At 58.4% G+C, this 25,681-nt stretch overlaps 8 protein-coding genes across 8 annotated transcripts; 4 read left to right on the forward strand and 4 right to left on the reverse strand.

Moving 5' to 3' along the window:
• Nucleotides 1-34: 34 nt before the first annotated feature.
• Nucleotides 35-2,371, forward strand: C8Q71DRAFT_378384 (uncharacterized protein). The gene is made up of 2 exons (XM_047918167.1): nucleotides 35-1,731; nucleotides 1,790-2,371. Exons 1-2 carry the CDS (start codon nucleotides 265-267, stop codon nucleotides 2,120-2,122), a joined length of 1,800 nt encoding a protein of 599 aa, XP_047773459.1. The 5' UTR covers nucleotides 35-264; the 3' UTR covers nucleotides 2,123-2,371.
• Nucleotides 2,372-4,559: 2,188 nt separating this feature from the next.
• Nucleotides 4,560-5,570, forward strand: C8Q71DRAFT_787333 (uncharacterized protein). Its single transcript, XM_047925174.1, has 5 exons — nucleotides 4,560-4,822; nucleotides 4,877-4,936; nucleotides 5,004-5,154; nucleotides 5,214-5,366; nucleotides 5,428-5,570. Exons 3-4 carry the CDS (start codon nucleotides 5,052-5,054, stop codon nucleotides 5,363-5,365), a joined length of 255 nt encoding a protein of 84 aa, XP_047773460.1. The 5' UTR covers nucleotides 4,560-4,822; nucleotides 4,877-4,936; nucleotides 5,004-5,051; the 3' UTR covers nucleotide 5,366; nucleotides 5,428-5,570.
• An 843-nt stretch (nucleotides 5,571-6,413) lies between these two features.
• Nucleotides 6,414-9,548, reverse strand: C8Q71DRAFT_817828 (uncharacterized protein). Its single transcript, XM_047926138.1, has 3 exons — nucleotides 9,252-9,548; nucleotides 9,063-9,195; nucleotides 6,414-8,195 (listed from the first exon to the last, which is right to left on the reverse strand). Exons 1-3 carry the CDS (start codon nucleotides 9,453-9,455, stop codon nucleotides 6,553-6,555), a joined length of 1,980 nt encoding a protein of 659 aa, XP_047773461.1. The 5' UTR covers nucleotides 9,456-9,548; the 3' UTR covers nucleotides 6,414-6,552.
• A 674-nt stretch (nucleotides 9,549-10,222) lies between these two features.
• On the forward strand, nucleotides 10,223-13,311 carry C8Q71DRAFT_378458 (FAD/NAD-binding domain-containing protein). Its single transcript, XM_047918168.1, has 15 exons — nucleotides 10,223-10,304; nucleotides 10,356-10,706; nucleotides 10,754-10,840; nucleotides 10,896-10,926; nucleotides 10,995-11,018; nucleotides 11,091-11,540; nucleotides 11,607-11,754; nucleotides 11,811-11,896; nucleotides 11,962-12,073; nucleotides 12,128-12,204; nucleotides 12,262-12,654; nucleotides 12,719-12,809; nucleotides 12,858-12,998; nucleotides 13,060-13,101; nucleotides 13,153-13,311. Exons 2-15 carry the CDS (start codon nucleotides 10,558-10,560, stop codon nucleotides 13,176-13,178), a joined length of 1,857 nt encoding a protein of 618 aa, XP_047773462.1. The 5' UTR covers nucleotides 10,223-10,304; nucleotides 10,356-10,557; the 3' UTR covers nucleotides 13,179-13,311.
• An 814-nt stretch (nucleotides 13,312-14,125) lies between these two features.
• C8Q71DRAFT_787340 (G-alpha-domain-containing protein) lies at nucleotides 14,126-17,774 on the reverse strand. The gene is made up of 10 exons (XM_047925175.1): nucleotides 17,354-17,774; nucleotides 16,471-16,491; nucleotides 15,681-16,410; nucleotides 15,255-15,376; nucleotides 15,100-15,164; nucleotides 14,859-15,033; nucleotides 14,668-14,781; nucleotides 14,528-14,610; nucleotides 14,437-14,470; nucleotides 14,126-14,384 (listed from the first exon to the last, which is right to left on the reverse strand). The coding sequence occupies exons 1-10, from the start codon at nucleotides 17,583-17,585 to the stop codon at nucleotides 14,332-14,334; spliced, it is 1,629 nt and encodes a 542-aa protein (XP_047773463.1). The 5' UTR covers nucleotides 17,586-17,774; the 3' UTR covers nucleotides 14,126-14,331.
• Nucleotides 17,775-19,800: 2,026 nt separating this feature from the next.
• C8Q71DRAFT_727633 (uncharacterized protein) lies at nucleotides 19,801-22,937 on the reverse strand (the record flags this gene model as incomplete). Its single annotated transcript, XM_047921875.1, has 2 exons — nucleotides 19,801-20,415; nucleotides 20,469-22,937. The coding sequence occupies 2 exons, from the start codon at nucleotides 22,935-22,937 to the stop codon at nucleotides 19,801-19,803; spliced, it is 3,084 nt and encodes a 1,027-aa protein (XP_047773464.1).
• Nucleotides 22,938-23,648: 711 nt separating this feature from the next.
• On the reverse strand, nucleotides 23,649-24,340 carry C8Q71DRAFT_378601 (uncharacterized protein). Its single transcript, XM_047918169.1, has one exon. The coding sequence runs from the start codon at nucleotides 24,205-24,207 to the stop codon at nucleotides 23,839-23,841; it is 369 nt and encodes a 122-aa protein (XP_047773465.1). The 5' UTR covers nucleotides 24,208-24,340; the 3' UTR covers nucleotides 23,649-23,838.
• A 190-nt stretch (nucleotides 24,341-24,530) lies between these two features.
• Nucleotides 24,531-25,589, forward strand: C8Q71DRAFT_727634 (uncharacterized protein; the record flags this gene model as incomplete). The annotated part of the gene is made up of 4 exons (XM_047921876.1): nucleotides 24,531-24,860; nucleotides 25,028-25,098; nucleotides 25,162-25,226; nucleotides 25,297-25,589. 4 exons carry the CDS (start codon nucleotides 24,531-24,533, stop codon nucleotides 25,587-25,589), a joined length of 759 nt encoding a protein of 252 aa, XP_047773466.1.
• Between the last annotated feature and the right edge of the window lie 92 nt (nucleotides 25,590-25,681).

Consider the following 25,681-nt stretch of genomic DNA (forward strand, 5'->3'; position numbering starts at 1 on the left):
CTCGGAAGGTTTGACAACCTGCTTGCGGTGGCACGTTCACATCACGCATGCGACACGAGAAGATTGTTCGCGTCTATCATTGGCGGGCAGTACAGAACGAATGTGGATAGCCTAGCATATTTGGTTGTCTCAATGCCACTATGCACCGTGTTGCTATGCCCACGTCTTTGGCATTGACAACCAATCCCATATAAATGTCCGCTTGTACCTCTGGACCGTGCATTCAAGCCTGACCCTCGACTACTCAGAACATCCCTCACAACTATGGAAGACTTTTTGGACGGAGAGAGGCGAGAACAGCTCGTGGCGTTCAGCATCCCGGACACGAAGATGGATCCCGAGCATGTCCCGGCTGAAATATGGCAGGAGATCTTCTCCCTTGTCCCTTGCTCCTCCGACATCCTCAGTATCATGCTGGCTTCGAAGCGATTCCATATACTAGCCCTCCGTGCTCTTCATCGCACCGTCGTCTGGCGAACTCCTACGGACGTCATCAGCAGTCTCCCCATGTGGGAAGACCACCCTGGATTGCACCTCAGCGTACAGAGACTTAACTTCTCTGTCGCTACACCTCTTTCATACTCTGCACCGTCTCGCGGAGGTGATTTTCTGGCGGACGAGGACACATTCGATGAAAACGGCCATCGACACAACCACCTCACAACTGCTGCGTACTCAGATATGGTCGCGCGTATGCTCTCGTTCAAGCGGTTGACCAGCCTAACCTTCACCAAGCTACAACTGGGCTACAGACATTTCGAGCTCATCTACAATCTTCCCGTGTTGCAGACCCTCCGCATCGAGTCGTGCGGGGTGCAGCTCGGTAGATTCCTTAATGTCTTCGACCCGCTCACCTTACCCATCACCGATCTCACGATGCGGAACCTTCGCCGCTTGTATCATGAATTCATCGGGGACGGGACGATGGGCGATAATGCATACGCCCTACTCAATCTCGCCCGCGCGCCCAACCTGCACACACTCACGGTCGATGCTTCTGCTGAAGTGTTCAAATTCATCTTTGGACCTGGCGACGCTGTTGCTGGTCCGCAGGCAGGCGTCTGGGTCGTCGGGCAGCTGGGGCCTGGTCCAGGACATCCGCCGCCACCTCACCTGCGGCGCCTGTTCATCAAGCGCAAGCACCAAGTGGGGCGCCCTCAGCAGCAGCCCCCGCAGCAGCCTCCCGCCATGGTAGCCGCCCCGCATCTGCCCCCGGGCATGCACATGTGGCACGTTGGTAACCTGCAAGGCCACATACACGGACATGCATACGGTGTTGGCGACTTCCCAGAGGCGGCGCTCTTCTCGTTCCTCCAGCGCTGCCCGACTCTAACGGCATACTCGACCTACCACTGCGCCACACAGAACGCACAGCTGCCCACGGGGGTGCTACCGAACCTGCAGGATTATGCTGGCCCCGTGGGCACCCTGCTCGGCGTCGTGGGCAACGGGCGCCCGATCAAGTCGCTGAGGCTGACGAACTGCACAGGCCCGGAGGCGGCTGCACAGGCAGAGCGCAATGCCGCGCGGAACCCGGGGATGCCAAATGCTGTGGGCGGGCAGAGAGAGGGTCTGCCCGCGTTGGCATCGGTGGTGGATTTGCTGCGTGATCTGGAGGGACTCGATGTCGAGTTCGCTGCGTGGGACGACGAGATCATGCATGCCGTTGTGGGATTCTTCCCTGAGTTGCGAACCCTCAAGATCACGTATGAGATCGGTGGTCCGACGGAGGTGAGTTCCCCCTTCTCTTCGTCGATCGCACGCTGCTTACCGATATCGTACCTCCCAGACAGCCCTCGTTGCGATGGGACCAGAACTACTCACCCGCCTCCCTCATCTGCACACACTGCATCTCTACGTACGTCCGACGCTGACCGCAGCCGTGCGTAGTGTCGACTACGACAGCGACGACGAAGTCGAGCGCGCGCTGCGGCATCCGTTGTGTCTGTTCGACGACACGTTCGAATCGTTCGAGGATGAGCTACGGGAGCTCGTCATCCCGTGGAACAGGTACTGCCCGGCGCTCCGCGAGGTGCAGCTGACAGCCGAGTTCAAGCTCCTGCGAGGTTATGAGGGTGGGAGATGGAACCTACAGCGCATCGGGAAGGGCGAATTCGCGTAAGACATGCGTCTTGAGATTATTGGATCTGGCCTCAAAAGACCTCTTGCTGGGTCGTGTACTTGTATCGGACATTCTGTTTTCAATGCGTGTAGCCCGATGCTGGCAGCTTCTGCAACTTCGTGAAGAAAGACCAAGTCAACACATGATGCTACGTCTATCTAGCTTATGCATCCTGTTGCTACAACGAGCGGGCTTCTCCTTCACCGGCCAACTTCGCAACGATCGACTACGGGGTCATCGCCGTTGGTGAGTAAATGGGCGCAGATGGAAGTATGACTAACCTACGGGTCAGTCTGCAGGTCGCGTTGGTGGTGCGTCCACACGGATGGGTACAGTACGAGACCACTAGACTACCCGACTGCTACTACATTAGATGATCCCGGTGCCCCTTCTCAGCATCCATCCCTGCCACACACTCTTCCTGAGAGGCTCCAGCTCTCGCGACCTTGGCCTACTCGCCACGTTCGGCGGGGCGGGACACTCTGCTAAAACCTAGTGGGGAAAGCGGGAACAACACCCAGGAGCTGAGTGCCCCCGGACATCTGACGAAACTCTCAGAGCACCGTGACCAGGCCATTCTCTGACAGCCTCGGGCTGTCCGCATGATCACTCCGGATGGGCTCAAAGTCTCTTCCATCCGGCGTGGTGGGCAGGGATAGGGGGCACCGTGTCTCGGTGCTAGTAGCATGTCGTAGTAGTTGTTCGGTGAGTCCCATAAACAGCAACGATGATATACTAGTAGTTGTACGCGGGACGGCTTTGAGGGGCCCGGGCTAGGCCTTTGCCTGGACTTGCTCCTCGGGGGCGACCACCACCATGGGGACAGTCTCGCAAAACTGGAAGATTGTATGCGTGTACAGACTCCCGGCCCACTACTATGTCCTCATCTCCGACAACACAGTCCGCCAGGAAGCGTCACTCCGGCATGCGTTCCCAACTTATGCCAATATGTAGCGGCAGACGGGGCGAACGCTGATGCCAGGAAACGCTCCCGCGCTTGTCGCAACTGTTCTGATCCGGGCATAGTACTACATAACACATGTATTTCGTCTTCAACTGATCCTTGTCGTTCGCAGAATTTGCACGTTCGTCGTTCACGCGGCACCGGTGGTGTTCGCCGGCGCAGTACTCCCTCGACGGCAAACAGGGAATCTGACGCCAGCAACCGACATAGGCAGACCGTTGGTCTCGGTCGATGGTGCCTAGGTACGCGCGTCGCCCTGTGATGTGGGCGCGCCTTGAGAATGGTGAGTCAGTGCGAACTTGCCATTTGCTGTTTGAGGCGGCTGACAGTCGCAGTTCCTCTAGGCAGTCATCCGCGCGTTCCGTCGTGAGCGGTGCAGTGATATCGAACTCTACCGGGACCGACAGTTTTGATAGAGCAAAGTGGAGGTTTCCCAGCCATGAAGCACGTCCAGAAAGCGCCAAGATGTCGAATGCGTCTAACTAGGTCTGGTCGGTTTGTCATGAATTCGTGCACCTGGAATACTGTTAACGACGTATTAGATACGCGAGCAATGAGGGTCACAAAAAGACATACGACTTAGACGACAAAGAGCTGCAAGCCGGCCATCTCACCGAGAGCGCTTTGCGGACATAAGTACTGGCAGACGCTCTCTGCGAAAGTGAGTGATAGTGGCCAAATAGTGGCATTGCCCGGCGCACTTTCTTGACAATAATATTGATATTAGATAGTAGCAGAGTATTTGCGAGGTACCTAATGCCTAGTATCGGTCACTCTTCATCAGAAATCCCTCACACGTACGTCAGGATACATTGCTTCCATATTAATTGCATCAGCGACTGACCTACAATACATGACCACATGTACGCGTTCATCAGAGAAACTGCGCAAGCGTGTAATTACAGGAAATCTGTCGCCGCGAAGTCGCCTCTCTGCACATGAAGTGTGAGGTCCTTTTCTGTGCGAAGAGTGGACATAAGTTAACGTTTACAGATGAGTCCATATCGTTAGGCCCGCTGGGAAAGCGCGAATAGAGGCGGAGTGTGTCGGCCATTGATATTAGCTCATCCCGAGCTGGTCCGTATGCACGCCGATTGGGCTGCGCCACCTGCTGCGCTGGTGTCCGATCCGCTCTCGGTGTGCGATTTGATCGCGGTCTGCGCCCCGTCAAACACCGCCTGTGTTTGTTTTCAGGCCATGGGGCCTAACGATTTGGACTTAGCTGTAAGGCAACTGCGATCGTCGAAACGCAGCAAAGACGCGGAACTCATCAGGGTGCCACCGTCTAGGCTCTAGTACGAAGAGCTAGAGGGCCCGGAGTTCAAGCTCAAGTCCAGATGGCCATGTATGTGAACGCGTTGTCACTGGCAGTAGCGCGTCGATGGCCGAGAGCCCCTCGGGGATTCAGAATGATCGCGAGTCATAGTACGTACTTAGTTCATTGTAGCGCGGGGTCTCATGTATATTCTGCAGCTCGCGCGACTACCCGGCTGAACGGTCAAACCCCTGGGCGATTCAGTCTCTCGTTGCGGGTCTTCGTGCTCTTGCACGTAGTCCCGGATCGCGTCGCGGTCGTGTACCGCGGTAGTGCTGTAACACGCACGACAGGACAACGGTCTGTTGGGCCAGCCACGAATCCATTTTTACGGATCGTGTATCGCACTGGTCAACGGGCCGAGGCGCAGTACGAGACAGCCAACGTCTGTCTCGACGACCTCGCTTCAGATCGGCATGAGGTTGGCGCTGACGCATGAGTCAGGAGCTGACAGGACTTGATGCATTGGAAGTAGGAATCGTCGGGCTCCAAAGCTTTCCTATCCGACGTCGGCGTGATGGCGCAGTGACCGGCGGTATGTATTTGACATCCCACAGCCCCGGTATAATGTATAAAAGGTCTTATAATGACTTCTTCCTCAGAGCTCGCCTACCTCACCGCGCCATACGAAGCAGTTCAGATATCTTGCAATGCAATTCAACGCATCTACCGTCCTCGCCTTCCTCTTCGCCGCCAGTTCTGTGGCCGGCCAGGTCTACAATCCCATCGGTCAGCCCTGCGGCCCTCCTCAGGGTGAGTGAAGCTCAGCATCTCGCCGCTCGTCAAGCTAGTGTTCTTACTGTTTATTGCAGGCGGGGAAGGTTGTGCGAACGACGTACCGAGCCTCAACGGCGGTAACGCGTTCATCTACGAGTGCGGCCCTACCAACACGTTTGTGTATCTTGCCGGTTGCGCGTGCTCGACGTGCTGCGAGGCTACCGTCGACGGAGCGTATTGCACCTGAGGTATGTTTGGAATGGTTCCTGGTCTTCGTAGACTCGGATCTAATTCTCGACCATCTTGCAGAAATGAAGGAAAGCTGATCATCGCGGGTGCCAGTCACTCAGATCGCCATTGTTTCACGGAGATATCATTGTATTAGATTGCGTAACAGAATCGACGCCCACGCCGCCCGCAGTGGAAGTTGTCGATGCAAGCCGGGCACGTTAGGTCCGAGACCGCGTTGATATAAGTATTACTCGAACGTGTGTGGCAGACGCTCATCTCAGCGACGACTCTTGGTCAGCCTAGACGGCATGGCGACATCTAGACAATTTGTGCTATGCATATGCATGACTCTTCATAACCATTATGAGCGATCAACCAGCAGCCAGCACGGGCCAAACACATTGACTTTCGATTCTGCTGGCGGCATTCCATACAGGCCAATGACACTGACTAAGACTCGAGTTGGGGTCCTTGGAGCTTCTGAAAGGTTGCGAGGAAGACCGGGGTCACCACACGCTATCATCTGAGTGGTCTACTCAAGCCGGAGGGCAAATAGCTCGCTGCGCCGCTAGACGGTCGCCCGGGCCCGATGAATATTTAGACGATGCAGCCACCGGCTTCTCGATTCGGAGCGCATCGTGTGGGTTGGAGAGGTAACGGATGCAATGCTTGAATCGGACCTGAGGGTAGGGTACATGTAACATAAGTATTAGGTAGTAGTTCGTGAACCTGGCCGTGCCAATATGGCGGTGTGATAATATATAAGTTCAGCGATGGCATACCGTGGCCTGTAGTACGAGTATATGAACTCTGCATACGTCGACGTAAGTGGCACCTTCAGTAAGTACCAAGTAGTACGTACTTAAGTTATTTAAGTTCTTTTACTGAAGCCGTTCAATTTGAAATTCTTGAATGAACAGAAAGGAGGACAGTCTCCGGACCGGTACCCGGTGAGACATAACACGTGATCTAATAAGCTCGCGTCGTTCCTAATAAGCGTAGTTTGCCGAATTCAATTCGTTCTTCGTTCACAGAGTCAGACGACGGTGGGATGTACCGGCAGGGTGGCTCCTGAGTAAACTGCAGTTGCGCGGACAGCGATATAGACGATTATACCAATACAGGATATACAGACTACTGCCGGTCGAGGGCCACTGCCCGTTCTATATACTACGATACATCTCACTTGTGTCAAACCAGGACCTACAGTCGCTTCCAGCCCTCGCCGGCCGGCCACTTGAGCTCGTCTCTCTCGACACCAAAGCTCCTCCGCGACGGGCTCTCCCGCCCACCGTCGTTCTCCACTTCGCCCATCTTGAGTCTCCTCAATCGCTGACTCCACTCCGGCTCCTCGCCACCGGGGTTCCTCGCAGAGTCCCCGGTGATATCCTGCCCGACCGAGCTCTCCCCATCGCCCACAGCCTCGTCGTCGCTGTCGATCAACTTCTCTTCGCCCTCCTGCACGCCCCACCGGCCGCTGAGACCACTCAGCCCGGGGCGCGAGTGCGAGTGCTGCACGAACCCGCGCGGGTTGAACACCGCCTCCGCCTTGTACCTCGCGCTGTCCAGCCTCGGCGCGGCCTTCTGGCCCAAGCTCGATAACGTCTTCTGCAAGTTCGCGATCGGCTCCTGGAGGACCTCCCCGGGGCGCGGGCGGCCCACGCCCGAGAGCGAGTGGTGCCTGCTCAGACTATGCGTGCCCGCGCCCGTGCCCGAGCTCGGGAAGCTCGGCCGCGACGGGCTCATGAACAACGGCGAGTCCACGGGCGACGGCGAGGCGGACGAGATCGGGGGCAGCTGCACGCTCTCGGGGCGCTTCCGGCGCAGCGGCGGGAGCGGCGGGGGCGACGGGTGGTTCATGCTCTTGCTGCGGTACACGCGCGGGAACTCGCCCGTCGTGGAGGGCGAGCTCGGGCCGCTGCGCTCGCCGTCGACGCCGGGCAGCGTCGGCTTGCGGTCGGGGTGCGTCGGGGGCGGCTCCGCGGGCAGGTCAGCCAGCGGCCGCGGCGGCGTGCGCGTGGGCGAGGTGCAAGCGGACGCGGAGGGCGAGATCGAGATCACGCCGCGGGTGCGCGATAGCGAGGTTGGGATGCTCGCGCGCGCGACGGACTCGAACGAGCGCGTCGTGGAGCCCGAGATGGCTGACGCGGGAGGGCTCAGCTTCCTTCGTGGCGGGAGCGACGGCGCAGGCCGGTCCCGCAGGCGCTCCCTCCTATCTGAGCCCGACGAACCAGAGGACGACTGCGCAGCAGGGTCCTTCGTGGGGCTGATGCTGCGTGTCCTCCGCAGGGTATGGACGCTCGAGGCGGACGGGTTGCTGCTCTTGAGGACCTCCCACACGCGCTCCTGCTGGAGGCGCTGCTCCGCCTTCTTCAGGCTCTGCGCGACACGCGTCGCCTGGAGGCTCTGCTGGATGAGCACGTTCGGGTTCGCCGCGCTCGTGCCGGGGGTGATCGTCTCGGGCATCTTCGCGAGCGACGAGTGGCGCGGCGGGAGGGAGGGCACGACCGGGATGCTCGGCTTGCGCGGGGGCAGCGGCGGCGTGCGGCCCTCGCTCCGCGCGCGCGCGTTCGGGTTTGGCGGGCGCTCCCGCTCGCCGAGTGCGGATGGCCGGTGGCCCTCTTCGGAGCCGCGACGCGCGAGGAAGGGGTTCGTGGAGGGCTTGGGAGGAACGGCCGGGGGGAGCGGCGCGGACTTCGATGGGACCATGGGGGCGGACTTGAGGGGGAGGTCAGCGATGCTAAAGGGGTTCTTGTCTGGGGAGGGTGGGTCATAGCTAGGAGGAGGTGGAGGTAGTCGATCAATGGACAGTCGCGCGGGGAACGACGGTTGTGGATCAGGATGAGCTGCAGCATGAAGATTAGCGTCAATGCGTGAAGAACAGCGTGTGCCCGGATACCACAACGAAAGAACATAGCGCGTCTCAGCGACGATGCACCCGACACGGCGAGACCTGGCAAGTAGCTACGCAGGTAGTCACAGCGGAACGCATTGATCGAGTCGACCAGACGATCACCGTCGCTTGCGCCCGTTCTGCGACTATGCACGTCACGAAAGCATTTAAGCTTCGCGTTAGGCATCATACAAAACGCTGGCAGAACCACTAATGGAGCGAGTATATGAAGCCGACGGCCCGCACACCGCACGCGTTCAACGCGAAGCATGACTTGGGTTCCGACGGTACTGGCCGCAGCAAGAGCGTAGATAAAATTGACCGCGACGCGCTCATTGAGCCTTAAGGTGCAGCAAGAGTTTGCGGTGATGCTCACAGGGCCCGGCGCGAGCTGGCACCCAATCATGATGAATTAGAGTTCGAATGGTATCTGGGTATGCCGGCGGCCGTGTGCCGGAAGCAGAGCTTCAAGGGGCAGAGCGACGGACACGCAGAGGACAGCTCGTCGATTGCTCGGCCTACCGTGGTTGGCGGCGAGCTATGCAGCCCAGGAGGCGCAGGCAGTATTCGAGCAATTTCGAAGTCATACGGAAGCGACGTGGCTGACTCGCAAAGGACATATCATGGGCTGCATACACGCGGATTGCTTGTGCCGCTCTGTATGCGCCATGCAGGAGAGCGTGTCGAGCAAAGGGGATGCAGCCCGAAAGACCCTTGGAGTGCTGGGAAAAGCCCTAGGCAGGATGCGGGACATATAGAGCGGAACCACGGCTGTTCCTGAAGGCGGGTGCGGTAGAGGTAGACACGGCGCGCGACTCACCTTGGACGAAGACGAGACCCTTGTCGATGTCCCTCCCATTGAGCGCATGGTACACGAGCCTCAGGACAGCAAAGAGCTGGCTGCCTGTGAGGACGTCGGCGGGCGCGAGGCTTGGGCAAAAGAGGCGGAGGATCTGCAGCGATGCAGAGTCGTGAGAGCCGCGGCGGGCACGTTCATGAAGAGACGCACCGAGTCGATCATCCCGGGCGCGAGGGAGGAATAGCGGCCGCGGAGCCACGCCCGGGCCTCGCGCACGCCGACCTTCATGTTCTCGTAGAACGTGTCGCTGGCCTGCATGTCGGGCTCGTCCTCGGCGAGGTCGCGCAGGCACGCGATGTACACGGCGTATTCGGCATCATTGAGCGCGGAGGAGTGGAGGGTAAGAGGTCGCATACACGGTTGTCTCGCGGGGCGGGAGGGCGGTGGTCGTGGATGGGGGATGAGGAGGTGGACGGAGAGGAGGAGGGGCGGCCGCGAGGCAGGACGCGCCCGACGCGTGCGCGGTTGCCGAGCCTGTGCCCAGTCATCGACCCTGCCATTATCTGCGGCACGGCCGGACTCGCTCAACTTGGCTGTCATCTCCATCCCTTGCGGCCCATCCTCACCGCCGTTCGCCACGGCAACGACAACAGCGCCGAGGGCACACACGGTGCACACACATCAATTTCGCTCGAATATGCAGTCCCCGCGTGGACCGGAGCCGTCTTGAGCTTGAAGCTTGATCTCATGGCCCGTGATTCTTCCGAGTCTCTTAGAGCCTGTGCCTGGACGTTGCAGTCATCACATAGGGTTCAAACTTCATCGTCGCCGTCCACATTCAATCGACTTCCACCTCGTCTCCCAGCTTGTATGCGGCTCGGAGCTGCCCAGTGGTGAGTCCGGCTCTGTAAGACCCATTCCGATCCTCTTCCAGCATCCATCTGGCCTCCACGCGCAGTCCGGCGACATGACGACTGCAACTCATATGGCCACCATGATGTGGGGTTGACGACTCGGACCCTGTTTCCTTCGAAGACCGTCGTCAAATGGGCCATCTTGAGGGTCTACCTGAGGAAGACTGCTTCTCTCTAGCGGGCGGGCAAGAGTCACACTCTTCTCTGGCTTGGGACACTGTCCGGACTGCGCGGCATCTGCAGCCTTCATATGTTCAAAAGACCTCATGGTCGACAGCTCAGGCTGCTCTGGACGGGACTTGTGACATATGAGCGTTGTCAAGTATGCCCAAAGTATGCCCATGATCAGGTATAGCCCACCGGCTGAAAGGATTATCCTCCTACTCAATCACACCCGCAGATGAATCAGAACACGAGAACAGCTCAAATGTCCATGGGATTCGCGCATACATGGTCTGTGGGAGGCGCACTTCCTCTTCTCGCGCTCCCGTTATCGTCTCTTGAACAGTATACCAGCACTTGGCCATCATATATGCAGCCCGCTTATTAGTGAAACAGTGTTTTCTGAGTCCCCCCACGCCTACTCCCATACTTACGGTACCATGCCAGGAGACATACCAGCACCGCCCATGACGAACGGGCAGGCCTCAGAAAGCGGCTTCAAGCTGGGCGACTTTTCCATCGACGAGCATAAGCCCATCAAGGTCGTTTGCATCGGAGCGGGCTTCAGCGGGATCATCGCAGGAATAAGGTGCGCACGTCTTATGGTCAAATTCAATCATGCTAACGAGCATTTAGGTTCCCACAACGTATACCCAATGTCGAGCTCACGATCTACGACAAGAATGCCGGTGTAGGCGGGACGTGGTTCACGAACAAGTATCCGTGCGTTACATCCCTTGCCTCGCGCCTCAATCATTCGCTGAAGTGATTCACGCAGGGGCCTGGCGTGTGACATACCCGCACACTGCGTACGTCCACTGCTCACATCCCGCCACTCCGCCATCGCTCGCAATCCGGCTGACCATACATCACACAGTACCAGCTCACCTTCGAGCCCAAGGTGCGCATCCACCACACACTCGCCTAGCTACGCTCACGCGACGATGCTACCGTGCCCGGCATATATTATCAGACCGACTGGTCGGCCTTCTACGCCCCCGGCCCCGAGATCCGCAGCTACCTCCAGTCCGTCGTCGACAAGTACAAGCTCATGCGCTACATCAAGCTCCAGCACCGCGTCGTGCACGCGCGGTACGACGAGCCCTCCGGGAAGTGGCACCTCCGCATCCGGCGCCCGCTCGACCCGCGCGTCTCCCCGGCCTCCCCGCCCCCGCCCAACGCTCCTCCCGCGCAGGTGGGCGCGGACGAGGAGGGGGCGTACGAGGAGTTCGAGGACACCGCGGATCTGCTGTTCACGGGCGTGGGCAGCTTGAGCAGGTGGAAGTGGCCTGTGATCGACGGGCTGAAGGACTTTGAGGGCAAGCTGTTCCACACGGCAGACTTTGAGGTCGGGGACGGGGAGCAGGCGTGGCAGGAGGCCATACACGACTGGAAGGACAAGCGCGTCGGCGTCATCGGCGTGGTGCGTACACCCGTCTGGCAGCGACTGCGAAGTCACTGAGACAGGATTGGTTTGCACGTCTCCCAGGGCTCGAGCGCGATCCAGATCGTGCCGGCGCTCCAGCCGAGAGTGAAGAAAATCGTGAATTTCGTGCGCGGCAGGACGTGGATCGCCACGCCGTTCTCGGGCGCGAAGATGGCGGAGCTCATCAAGCGCGATCCCGATGTGGAGAACTGCAGGTCCCCGCCGTTTCCTGCACGAGCCCCCGCTGACTGCGTTAACAATACGCAGATGTGTTCACGGACGAGGACAAGGAGCGCTTCAGAGACCCGGAGTATTATAAACAGTTCAGGCACGAGCTGGAAGCTGACTTGAACGTGAGACGACGCGGGCTCTCCTCTGCTATGGTTCGTTGCTAACGCCGATGATATCCCGTCTGCAGAGCGTGCATCCCGCGACGATTAGGGACAGTGACGCCCAGCGTGCTGGGCGCGCGGCGTTCCATGCGCATATGAAGAATAAACTCACGAAGAAGCCGTGGATCGCTGACTTCTGTGAGTCCCGCGTTGTCTATCGCTCCTCCATTACCGGCCACTGACAATGTCCAGTGATACCAGAGTTTGGGGTTGCTTGTCGGCGACTGACTGCGGGGCCTGGATACCTAGAATCGCTCTGCGCAGATAATGCAAGTCTGCATCATCCATTCACCTCTGGCACATCCGACTAAACGCTCGTAATCCAGGTCGACTTCCAGCCCACCCACATCAAACACGTCACCGCCAACGGCATTGAGCTAGTCGACGGCACGCACGAAGAGCTCGACGTCCTCATCTGCGCGACAGGCTACGACTACTCCTTCCAGCTCGACTTCCCCATCGTCGGCCGGGGCGGCGCCACCATCCAGGATAAGTGGGCCCCGCACCCGTCGACGTACCTCGCCGTCTGCACGGACGGCTTCCCGAACTGGTTCATGAGCCTCGGGCCCAACAGCGGCGTGGGCAGCGGGTCGCTGCTGGCGCTGATCGAGCGCCAGGTGGACTATGCGGTCGCCGCGGCGCGGAAGATGCAGCGGGAGCGGCTGAAGAGTGTCGAGGTGAAGAAGGAGGCTGTGGCGGACTTCGATGAGTACCTAGAGGTGAGTGCGCCGGCGTCTGATTCTGCGGACGCGTGAGCCGATTGAAACCTCGCGCCTCCGCTAGCACTACTTCCCGAACACGGTGTACAGCGAGAAGTGCAGGTCATGGTACAAGATGGGCAAGGAAGAGGGCAGAGTCGTTGCGCTGTGGCCGGGTATGTCCCATTCTGCTTTCCTCCGGCTCGCCGGCTCAACGCTCCCAGGCTCGTGTCTGCATGCCGTCCGAGCCCTCGAACATCCCAGGTGGGAGGACTTCCAGTACGAGCTCCCGGATGGCGTCAAGAACCGCATGCACTGGCTCGGGGACGGGCAGACGTACAATGAGAAGACCATGACGGGCGACAGTAAGTTCCGCCACCTCCCGCGCGACGCACCGACGGAACACGTGTCTGACTGTCCCACCAGGAGCGTGGTATTTGAACGACGATCAGGTCGACTTCCCGCCTGGTACGTGTCCCACGTGTGACCCGGTGTAACAATTCACTGAGGATATGCCAGTGCCGGCCGACGAGCTTGTACAGTGACCGACAGCAGTCCTCGCCATGTTCTCCTACGCATCGTACAACATCGACAACCATGGTGATTGCGACATATCGTAAGTCATATGTATCAACACAGAATAGACAAGGTTCCTATATGTAAGGGACTCCAAGTCAAGCTATGTTATCTCCCAAGCTGTTGCGCATGTCGCTGAAACAATGTAGACTCGTGTTGTATTTGCTCTAAACGAGCTCGTTATATCTCTAATATCTCTCGCTCGACGCCGCCTGCAGGTGACTCTTCGAAATGTTTACCGATACAGAACACGGAAGAGTACGATACGCTCTTCAGCGGTGCGTGCCACCGAAGCGTGTACATGGATAGATTCTGCTCCAAGCGGTACTGTCCGCGGCATATCCGAACGCAAGTGTGACCTATCATAGAGCGTAGAGCAGGCAACTCGGATGTTAACCGCCAGCCGAATCCCCGATGTTTTTGGAACTTCGCTGACAATGTCGCTGTCTCAGAACCAAGGCTCTACAGAGTTCGAGATGTAGCATCCAGGGGCATGCAGGATGCAGCCCCGGTCTCACTCTGGTCTCACTCGCAGCTCGATGAGTTTCATTCTGCGACCGTTTCGCCACATGCTACATGGTCATAATGGTCTGGGTGTCCACTTCATCTTACCCACTGTAGTCTGTCTTTACCCCGCACGCTGGTTCACGGCTACCGTTCGACGTATCCCTATCCTTACGACAAATATGCCACCCATTTGCTTATCCCTTTGTCTTCCTCCTCGTCTCCCTCAACTTCGCCGCACCTGCCACGAGGGATGTCGCTCGGGAGGGCGACTCTGAGGATGGACGCCAGGTTGTGAGCGTACTTGGATCCCCTCCTCGTCGGGCCGGAATCCGCCGGATGCGTTCGGGAAACTGGCATAGTCATGTGGTTCTGTCACGCCGCGCCTGTAGTCACGACGGAACCAGGATTCTTCAAGTCCGGAATGAAGAAATCGATGTCGCATTATGACGAACACTGCTAAGCACAGTCAAGCATGCAAGACGACATACACAATAGATCCAAACAAATACGTATAGATAAATACCGCCCCCTGCAAGATGGATGCGCGGAAGGCTCAAGACGGTAGATAGTCGTTGACTCATGATGAAACATGTCGCGCCAACCGATGGCGAAAGCTCACGCAACCAGATCTGCTCGTTGTAAATGTTGCTGCAAAAGGCCGTCCCGTACTAAGGACGGATTAGTCTGTGTCAGCATACGAGAAGGTGCAGGGTTTCGTACCTGATGAGAGCGTGGATGCAGTTGCTTTCGTGTCCTGCAGAAAACTCTCTTTCAGCCCAACCAACAGTCAAGGAGGCGGGCTGCGGCGTACAACAACACAGGTCACGTAGCCGTAGAAAGACCGCGGCTCGGGAGAATACTCTTTATGCTGTTCGCGGAACTTTTGATGTAGGTCTGCAAGTGACAGCATGAGCGAAGCGTAGCATCGCAGCTACGCAACTGTGGACGTACACTTTGCGAACACTGGCGCGGTATTCTCGCGGTCTCCATAGCTCGATAGGTGCTTCTTGATAGGAACGCCTGCCTTGAGCTTCTTCGCCAGCAGATCATACTTGTTCAAGAACACTACCGCCCCGAGCATCCGTCAATTCCGATGTAGTACGTGACGATGTGACATCACTCGTCAGAACCAAGAGACTCACAGACGATGATACACCGCCGGAGAAGCTTGCTTCCAACGACGCTCTTCCAGAGGACGAACGAGTCCTGGAGGCGATTGACGTTCCGGTCCTCTTCGAGCGACTCGTCGAAGCAGTTGATCGGTGCGAGGAACAGGAGCGCGTTCGCGTCCTCGAAGTAGGGCACCCATGCGGCGCGCTGCAAGACGGGCGGGTCAGCGTTAAAGTCAAAGTGCAGCGGATCAGAGCCGGGCGAGTGACTTACGGATGATCGGGCACCGCCGACGTCGTAGACGATCCATTCGCGGGAGATCGAGCGGTCTACGCCTGCTGTGGCAGAGGGGTCAGTGCACGTGCATTGGGCCGGTTCTCCGAGTTCGTTGCAGAATGTACGATGCGAGTAGTCGTGATTCTGCTCACCTACGTTCTCGAACTTCAGCTGGTACTCTTGCACGCCCACTGTCCGTAGCCGTGCACGCACAACGTCATCATCGGAGGGCTCGTACGTGCGTGATGCTATCCGGTCGATGTCATCCAGGAAGCTGTGAAGGCGATCACAGGTTAGTGTTAGCAGCCACCTCAGTACAATTGATATCACAGGTGGGACGGCAAACAGATGGCACGGCTACCCGCTGTAGGACCCTACACTGGTGTGACAGGTTGACGATGGCGAGCTGCACATGGTTGTTCAGCTCTCTCGGAGAGACTCAATGCCCACCCGTGATTCCAGGTACCGATGAAAGCGCGGCAACCGCAAGCAGACGTCGATCAGTGCATCACCCCGTCGCCTCATCTCGCCGCCTCCCTCTTGTAAAGTAGGTTGAGAAACACGAGAAACACACTCACAATTCTGCGCTGTCCTCCATCCGCATCCTCTGTCGCGCCAACATTTCCCTGACGACCTCGTCCTCCCACAGCGCCTTCATATCCTCCCTACACCCCGCAATCACCTCCGTCGCGTCGTCCCTCTCCGAGCCAGGCGTCAGCGCGCCCTCGCGGCTGCCAACCCCATGCCCATGCCCGTGCCCATGCCCGCCATGCCCATGGTACTGCATATGCAGCGCGTCCTTCCACGAGCGGTTCGACCTCAAACACAGGTCCGCGCTGCGCACGGAACGCACGGAAGCGCTCCCGCTCCCGCTCGGAGCATAGGGCTCGTCGAACGGCGTCGCCCGCATGCTGCCAGGGCCCAGGGCCCCCTCTCCGGCGAGGTCCGCCGCACCTAGCGCCTTGCGCAGGTCCGTCTCGATATGGCGCAGGGGCGCAAGGCGGAGCTTCAGGAGCGCGTGCTTTTCCGTGAACTTGAGTGGCACCGAGGTGTCCGCGATGCCGTCCGCGAGGCTGGGGCCAGTGGGCGAGTCGGGCGAGGACGCCGTGGAGTGTTGTGCGCTCGCGGGGGCGGCGGTGCTGAAGGGAGAGACGCCGGTGCGCGGGCGGGCGGGTGGGTTCGCGGTGAACTCTTGCGCGAGCGCGTCGAGGACGAAGTTGATGGAATGGACAAGGTTGAGCTGGACGACGGCGCGCCAGGACGCGCGCTCGGCTGCCCATGCTTGCGGGGCAAATGTCAGCTGGAAATCTGTAATGCGAATGGTTTTATTATGCTAGCTGCGTGCCGCACAAAGACGCAGGATCGTACTTTTGAGCGTGGTCGATTTGCCTGCAATGGAGAACTGGGTTAGCCTTGCACACTGCTTCAGAGACATGACCAAATGGAAAATTGGTGACTGACGAAAGGGATAGGCTCCGTTTAAAGCGGTCACCGCGGGCAAAGCAGGTTTAGTGGCCACCGAGCATCCTCAACGACCGGTGCACGGTGGGGACCTTTCCAGAATGTGCTTGGAAATAGAACATATCGGGCAGAATACAAAAAGCTCGGCACCAATCCTCGAACTTTCAATATCATCGACCGAACATGAGACAAACACGCGCATGTTTTTCGATCTGCGTTTCCCAGCGTACGTGTGGGACTGCACGAATAACAGGACTGACCAGGTCCGGTGGTGCGTCGAGGCCAGCCAAAGAGGATCAAATACGTTTCTCGTCGCGCGCATGCGACAACCACCATGCCAACGACTGTAGAAGGCATTCCGACCCGATTCCCGTCGTGGACGAGGGTGTGGCCCATGCCCGGAAATGGTAAACCCTCCCTTGCCTGCGGTTTACGCTAGCGCGGGGGATCGCAACTTGTTAATTACGATGTACACGCAGCAGACCGGGGCCAAACATCTGTGCAGCGTGTCCGCTTGAGCTGAGAGTCAAGTGTCAATAGCACGGTCACCGATACTTGAGTACCCACGCGCAGGATGAATCCATACACAAGGACACACGTCTACGGCCAAACGAGGAACAAACATAACTCCGCTCGGATGTGCCATGAATAGACAGACTGTCGCGATCTCCCCGAGACAGTGCCTTACTGACATGACCCTATGCGCACATCGTCGTGTCCTCATGTCACTACGCCAAGATCGCGGGCCTTCTCCACAGCGCTACACACGAACTTGAACACAACCACTCACCACTCTCGCTCTGGCCAAGCAGCAATAACCGGAAGAGACTCTTGTTCTTCTTCCAGGCCGCCTTTTCTTGACGAATGCTCTCGTCTATTGCGTCACTGACCTTTTTGGCCTCGGCTTCCCTGCGCAGCCTGTCCGCCCGGACATCTGGTGTCTCGTCCGGGGGTGGACGGAGGACGACATCGAGGGGATCTTCGTTGCCGGCGAACGACTTTGACGGCGAGAATTTGGCCATTTAATGCGGGGTGTTGGAGGACGCAGCAAGGAGGGAGAGTGGAAGAGAGTGGAGAAGTGATAGGATTGACGCTACGTAAACGGGCAGTGTTATGTCGGATAGTTTCATTCAGAAAGCGGAGGCAAATGTCGCGCCTCACGACGGGTATCACTGAACCGCTCTCAGGCGCTGGAGGACCGCCGGGGCACGTCTGTGGCGCCTAGATGTACTGTACCGTACTGCACTCGGCCAATTATAGCCACTTATAGCCCCGCGTCAACGTCAATGCCGCTCCGCCTACCGGCTCTTCCGTACATGCTCTTACCGCCCTACATCCCGCCAGGGCCTGGTCGCCTTCATTGTCGCATCAGGAACAGCTGTTCCGCTTCCATCATTAGGTTGATCCATGCGAGGAGCCTCTTCAGCTACCTGACGTCGGCTTCGAGAGACTCGGAGGCATATGTACCGTATGTCTGTCGGACTCGGACAGACTGCAGTGCATCCACCTTTCGAAACCTCCCACCGCCCAGGTGCTTCCCAATGTCTTGGAGAAATCACTGTTTCAAGCGAGCGAGCGGGAACTTTGTGGGAACGACCGGCTGTCTCACAGAAACCACAACGACATCACCGACGGACTGCGCGACGACTTAGCCGAAGACAAAGATTTCATCCCTCCAGGCTCCCGCGGCCGCCGATCCAGATTGCATCCAGACGTGCATTGATGAATCTTCGTCGTCTCGATGCGGCGAAATCCGGATGCGTACAACCACAAGAGTCATACTCCACAGGTTGTAGACAGGTAAGCAATTTGATGACCTCCGTAATACAGGTACTTGTCGTAGGATGTCATTGGTGTTTGAGGGCGTCGATCAATTGCCACATGAAGAGGCGTCGCGGACGATCCTTCAACGATCCTCGATGATCTTGTATCTCATTATGTATGCACCCGCGATCAAGCCAATGCGATCATAAGCACCAGTACGTAAGTGCAATTGAGCATGCACGAGTAAGCGATATTACTAGCTGTCGATCGCTAGCCGCGTAGCTTCCCCCACCTCCCACTGATGGGATAGTCAGATGCAAGCCTCGCCGGTGCGTACACAGAAGTTAGAACGATTACGAAATGTCGCCCATCATGGTGGCTTGCCCGCCCTCGATCCAGTGCATGCAGTTCCTGACACCATCGTGGAGCTCGTATTGGAAGTCCTCTCATCGGGGCTCTGTTCGAGCCTGCGAGGGCACGAGCCGGGGGGCATCCAGCCCATCATGCACATGGGCCGATCAACTCTGCCTTCAACATCCTTACCCATCTGGCAAACCACGCACTTACCTCTAGTAAGTTCGTCAGTCTATTCTTTTCCTTAGCACTCGAGTAATCTTTCGCGCCAGCAGCGACCCGCTATTGGGCCCGAGGCTCATGCACATGACCCAGCTCCGGAAGCCGTCCATGCAGACGACCTATCGCGTAGTGTCGAGCTTTTCGTCTGTGCTATCGACTAGCTCGGTGCATGCAGTGGTGATACACTTGCCCATATAGGTGTACCGGCCGCGGAAGACGTAGGTGCACCGGCAGCCGACCTGGACACACGACACCAGTGCGGCACCCCGGACAGAAGCCTGCAGCGTTCCACGCGTACGGGTTCCTTGTACTTTCCTTCTTCAATTGAGCATAGAATGCCGCATGTCCTGCGCGCTGGGTATCACATTATGACATAATACCTGAGCGTCGATGAGCGCACGCCCTGCAGACGGGATATGTACTCACCATCGGCATAAGCAGACTCGCACCACGATGTAAGAGAGTCACAACATCACGACACATTGACATCAAAGAAGGTCTGCGTGTTGTTCAACCAAAGACGATGCATTCAGTCGAGAGCAAGACGAGTGTATGGCACAGCGAACACAGAGCTAACTCGGTAGATAACGGCATAACTTCAAGATTGCATATCTCGCTCCAAATCTGTATGGGTCAGGTATGGGTCGCGGTGAGGCGGAGCACAAGGGAAGTGAGGCATCTCAAGATTGGGAAGGCATAGACAGGGATACACGACGGGGGGAGAACGAACCGCGATGGAGGTAATGGTAGAGACGGAAGAAGAGACGCATAACTGATACATGTGGATCATTTACCATACACGGGATGTTCGATGGAGTGTCCAGATGCGGATGCGGATGGGGTGGGTATCCAGGATGCAATGTGTCCGTGTCGCACGAGGCCGGTAACGTTCCTCACTCAGGCCGCGAGCATGCTCATCCTCCTCGCCTTCGGCGCCGCGTTCTCCTTCTCCTTCTCATCCGCTTCACTCGCCGAGCCGGACACCTCCCGGTCGCGGCTCACAAGCGACGTCGGCAGGCGTGACGACACAGATGTCCGCCGGACATGCGTCGGGGTGGGCGTCTTCGTGAATGCACTCGGCGGGCCCGCGATGGACGCGCGATGCGCTGACGACGCGGACGGTATCCGCGTCGGGGTCATGTCCTTCGCGCCCGTAGTGCTAGACGCAGAGCTCTGGCGAGAGAGGCTCGGAGGCGGACCCATTGCGCCTTCGATCGACCGTTTCCTCACCGTCGTCGTCGTCGTGGCGGCGGGCCCGTTCGCGCGCATGCTCCGAGTGAGCGCGGATCCCTTCACAGTCGATGGAGTGTCCACTCCTTTGCCCTTGACTGTCGACGGTGTCTCGGCAAGCCTGCCCTTCATCGTGCTACCGCTGTCAGACAAGACGGATGGCGGCCGCGATCCAGTAACGCTGGGTGTGCCAAAGATGGATGATTCGCGTCTGTGAGGGGGGACCTTCGAGGGCGCAGCGGGGGTGGCTGATGCGCCGCGCACGTTCATGCGGCGCTTGAGCTGTTCAATACGCGTCAGTCAGTACGAACGACATTGCGATCTGAGATACGCACCAGCTCGAGCTCCTGCTGCTTCGAGTCAAGAGCTATGTTCAGGCCCTGGATGTCCTCCTTGTCCTGCGCCTTCTGCTTTTGCAGGTTCACGAGCCTCATCTCCTTGTCGGCGCTCTCCTGCTGCAACGCATGCACCTGCTTCCGGAGCTTGTCCACCTCCTCCTGAAGAACGTTCGCCCGGTCTCTCAGTGAGCCGAGCTCGACACCAGTCTCACCCTTCTCCCTGAGGAGCGCCTCGAAGTTGGCGCGCGCCTCGACCTCACGCGCGACGACCTCCTGCAGTGTGCGGCTCTGATCGTTCACGATCCGCGCGTGCTCGCGCTTCATGCGCACCGCGTCCTCCTCAGCGGCGTCTTTGGCCAACTCCGCCTCCAGAACACGCTCGCGCATCTCCTCTGCCTCGGCGTCGCGCACCTTGAGCTGTGTCTCGAACCGCGCGGCACGATCTGTGGCGTACTGTTTCTCTTGCGTGAGAGACGTGACCCGCGCTTCCCGTTCTTGTAGTGCACGAGTGAGCTCATTGCCGTGCTCGTCTGCAGCGTGGACTTGATCCTCGAGCTCTCGGCACTCGCGCTCGAGCTCTTCCTTCGCAGACAAGAGTTCTTGCACCTCGTTCTCCAGTTCCTCCCTGCCGTTCTCGCCCTGCGCCCACTCGACCTCCATCGTGGACGCCCGTTCGTTGAGGGCATCGACCTCGGCCTTGAGCGTGTCACGCTCGTGCGTGAGGGCGTTGATCTGTTCACCCGCCTCTTCGGTGTGCCGCCACTGCGCCTCGAGCTCCTCCTTGAGTGTACGCAACTCCGAGTCGCGGCGCAGGGTGTCTTCGCGCGCATCAGTGAGTTGTACTTGAAGGGAGATCTGCTCGCTGCGCAGGGCTTCGTTCTCTGCAAGAAGGCGGGCGCGCTCCTCGGCCCAGTCGCTCTCCCCTGAGGCATCACGTCTGGAGGGCGCAGGGACAGGTGGGCCGAGGTTGGCGCTCATCTCGAGGTCCATCTGCATCCTCTCCATCTCCTCCCTCGCGTCCCGAATTCCTCGCTGCAGCTCCTGCTCGCTGTCATCCTTCCTGCGCAGCTCGTCCCGGATGTGCTCCAGCTCGTCCTCCCGCATGCTCACCTCCTCCTTCACCTCCTCCTCTCTCCGCTCCCGCTCCCTGCACTCCCGCTCCAGCTCCCCGATCCGCCGGTGCATCTCGCGGAGCGCCATCCCGCTGGCTTCGTCCATCACGCTCCGCTCACTCGCCTCCTCCCTGCTGCGCTCCACCTCCTCGCTCAGGCCGCGCACGCACTTCTCCAGCTCCGCCACGCGCTTGCGCCAGCCCTTTACGAGGCCTTTCCGGCGCTCGCATTCCTTCTCGCACTCGGTGAGGCGCTGCTGCAAGAGTGTGACTAGCTCGTCGCGTGCAGCCAAGTCGAGCTCGTATTGCGCACACAGCTCCGACTTGAGCGCGAGCGCCGTCTGCAGCCGCCATGCGTTGTCTTCCTCACGAGAAACCTTCCGCGCATGCGTGGGGTGGTCCGGCGGCGTCGGCGGCACCGTGCCCGGGGTGAAGAACGTTGTCGCGTGTGCTCCGAAAGGGTCTTTCTCCTTCGGTCGTTCGGGCGATGTTGGCGAAGGTGGGTGCGACGGGTAAACCTTGAGTGCAGACGTGTCGTTGATGTCCGCCTCGGGTGCACTCTTTGTCGTCCCGCCCATGAACGAGTGGAACACGGTGTCGCTCATGGCACGGCTTCGACTCTTGGAGAACGACGATCCCGGCGGTGGCGTGCTCGTCCGCGCCTCCTCCACGGGACTTGCGAGTGAACGGAAGACAGTCTGCCCAAAGCTGAACGAATGGCTCCGGTCGTGCATCCCCTGCTTCGACGGAGGCGTGGGTGGCATCGACTTGTCTGCCTCCTCGTTTGGCGCCTCTGCCTCTGAGATCTCCACCGCGCTGTCTAGGAGAGGTGCATCGTGCCCAACGGGAATCATCGGCATCTCGACCTCCGTTGACAGGTCGAAGATGTTGGACGTATTGGGCGGGGGAACCTGGGTCAACATACTCGGCATCCCCGAGCCGACCATACTGGGCGTACCCGGCATCGTATTCGCAAACAGCTCTTGCGCCGCTGGCCTCGCGGGCTTTCCGCTGGCCCGACTGAGACGTGCGGCGAAGGACACTTCTTCGGGCTCGCTGCTCGCGGTCGAGACGTCCGGCGTAATCACCTTGAAGGCGTCACGGCTGAAGAAGCGTACGCTTTGCCCTGTCGCCGGTGTCTTCCGATCGCGCAAGATCGAACGCAGCGAGCTATACCGCGCGTCTGCCGTAGGGGTTATTGGTGCCTTGTTGTCTTGAAGTGACACTGCAGAATCTTGGGATGGCCTCGCGGCATGTGTCGCCTCCTGCGGACGCGAACGGACGGGTTCATGTGGGAAAGCGTCCAAAGGAGAGCCCGGATGCGCGCGCTCGTCAATCGTGGACACGGTAGACATCGAGTCTTGCGATGGGCGAGGGGCATACGTAGATGGTGGTTCTGGTGGTGCGCGAGATCGGAGTGAACCAAACTTGAACACTTCTGAGATTGGTGTACTCGAACGCTCGTGAGGCACGTCATGCGGCGCGCGTTGAGTAGACTCTATGGATGAGCGGCCAAGTGAGATTTCGGATACTGGCAGTGATCAAAGCATCAGCAACATGATCAACAATCGCACACAAGCAACATGATCCAAAGCAGGAAAGGGGCACCATAAATATTATACACCTCAAATTGGCCTCAAAGTCAGCAATCAGTAACCTAGCCACACAGCATAACGTGCTGCCAGCAGCGAGGTGTAGACCCCCAGGCTGTCTGAGGTGATACGCTGATAACGTCGCTCTGGATAATGGACAGGACCCGTGACAATGGGCGGAGAGGCTAGATATTCATCTATGCGATAGTAATTGTCGAGCGGCGTAAACCCCGCTTCCTCGCAGAGAAGACGTGGGTCGTGTTGGCCGATGCACGAGCAGACCATGGAAACATCAACGCTTTGGGGACATTTCAAGTCACATCTTATCCGGAAGAGGTGAAGCAACGAGTGACGAGGCCATGTGTGGAAATTCGCCAGCTGCCACTGTGTAAACCACACGGTAGAGACCTCCTATGTTCATATGTGCACCAGCCTGCCTGCAACACTGCAGTCGCTAGTACCGCCACATCTAAGGCAGTACAGTGCGCTCCCTAGAGTTGAAACAATTGTGTGAAACACCACAATGTAGTCGTAGACGACGCCGGAGGATGTCACCCTCGGTCCACTCTTTGTCGCCCGCCAAGCGCAAATAACAGTACCAATGAAACGCGTTCGTACATTCGCCTGACAGCTAGCCGCGAACGATACTGCCCCGACCTCGCGATTAATAGTAGATAGAATACTCACCACTTGCAAGATTAAGAGACGACTTTACTTTCTTCGGCAGCAAGAGCGGACTCATCATTGGACTTGACGTGCCCTGCTCGGATGCCTGTGTATTGATCGGTGGCAGCTGGGGCTTGCCTGGTTTCTTGAAGATGCTCTTCCGCCCATTGACCGCAGGCGACATCGTCGGACTCGAGGGTGGAAAAGGAACTTCGGAGGGATGTTCTGCGTGGAAGACAGAAAGATTGGGGTGTTGTTCGTATACGCCAGCGAGGACTTCTGCTTTGGATGGTGACGGTTCGTCGCCGTCGAGGAGCGAGGGCGTGGAGGGGCGTTGCTTGAGCGCGCTGCTGAATTTAGACCACATGTTTATGATCAATGTCGATAAGTATTGTTTTGAAGCTAGGCTCAGAGGCTAGGGATGAGATGAAGGGCCTGGGACTTGCGTATCGACATGAGAGGTGGTGGTAAGCGAGGAAGATTGGCGCTGTGGCTGCGACCAGACAACTCGGTTCGGGCGCTAAATGTTCGACGGCGAACCGTCGCGCCTGTCATGTGATCGCGTGCGCCCAGGGCGGCCACAAGCCTGGGCCATCGACCGCCTGAACGCGCGTTGCGCATCGTATTCAAGTCCGTCCAAGTACTTACAGGCAGCTATTAAGCATTCTATGTAAGTCTATCACCGCACTAATGGCTCTGGACGATTCCGCCCTTTCTTCGTACGCCGCGCATTTCCTGACCGTCCTCTGGCCCAGATCTCCTCCGAGGTTGACAGTCACTACTAGAGCATGGTTTGGCTTCACCATCACACACACCAAGCCTTCGTCCATAACCACTGTCTCCTGTCAGTACCGACATGCCATCCGACTACTGTCCACGACAATCGGTTGGCATCGGCGCCGCAGCATCACAGTGACCGCAAATGCAGAAAAACAGTGCCGGTGGCAGATACGCACGGGCGAGGAAACCAGCCGCATGAAAGGCCAACGGCCCGGGATGTACGAAAACATCATAAGCGAGGTAAGTTCCACGCCCCATATGCGCACAGGACGGTACTCAGTTTCGAGTCACGGCTCCGCGTGCTGTGTGCTGTAGTACGCAGTCCTTCGAAGCCAAGTGAACACTCACCTCCGAACCCGAGTCCGAGTCGCTCCCCTAGACGTGAGCGCTTGCGTTCACACTCCCAGCCATCGCCAATACCTCGAGTGCAACCGGCATCTAGGATCCTCTTTTACCACCGCCACCAGCCATACTTCGAGTAAGCATCGCGTTGGCTATGCCACTCCCCAGTCAGCATCAGTGACTCTGATTGTATGATCAGGTTTACGAGCTTTGCACCATATAACATCTACTGGGATGGTCGCATGTACCCCACAGCAGAGCACTGTACGTTCGCCACGAGTATCTACAGTTTGAGGCGCTATGAGTCTCATAAGCATATACTGCTTCCATGCAGTGTTCCAGGCGCACAAGTTCATGCCACACCGACCAGACCTCGCAGAACGCATCCGCCACCTCCCCAGCCCACGCGCCGCGCTCGAAGAGGCAGGCCGCCTGCGCGGGCTACAGCGCCCCGACTGGTTCGACGTCAACATCAGCGTGATGGACGCCGTGGTGGAGGCGAAGTTCACGCAGCACCTCTCACTGCGAGACAAGCTGCTCGGCACGGGCGACAGCGAGCTCATCGAGGACAGTCCGGTACGGACGCCTTCATGCGACGCTATCGTCCGGATGCTTACTGTCCGATAGGTTGACTCGTTCTGGGGATGGGGCCCGGACAAGCGAGGAAGAAACGAGCTGGGTAAGGCGCTCATGCGGCTCCGCGCGAAGCTGCGAGCTCT

Source organism: Rhodofomes roseus, assembly GCF_022264815.1.
Source record: "Rhodofomes roseus strain CIRM-BRFM 1785 chromosome Unknown C8Q71scaffold_33, whole genome shotgun sequence".
In the NCBI taxonomy this organism is placed as follows: domain Eukaryota; kingdom Fungi; phylum Basidiomycota; class Agaricomycetes; order Polyporales; family Fomitopsidaceae; genus Rhodofomes; species Rhodofomes roseus.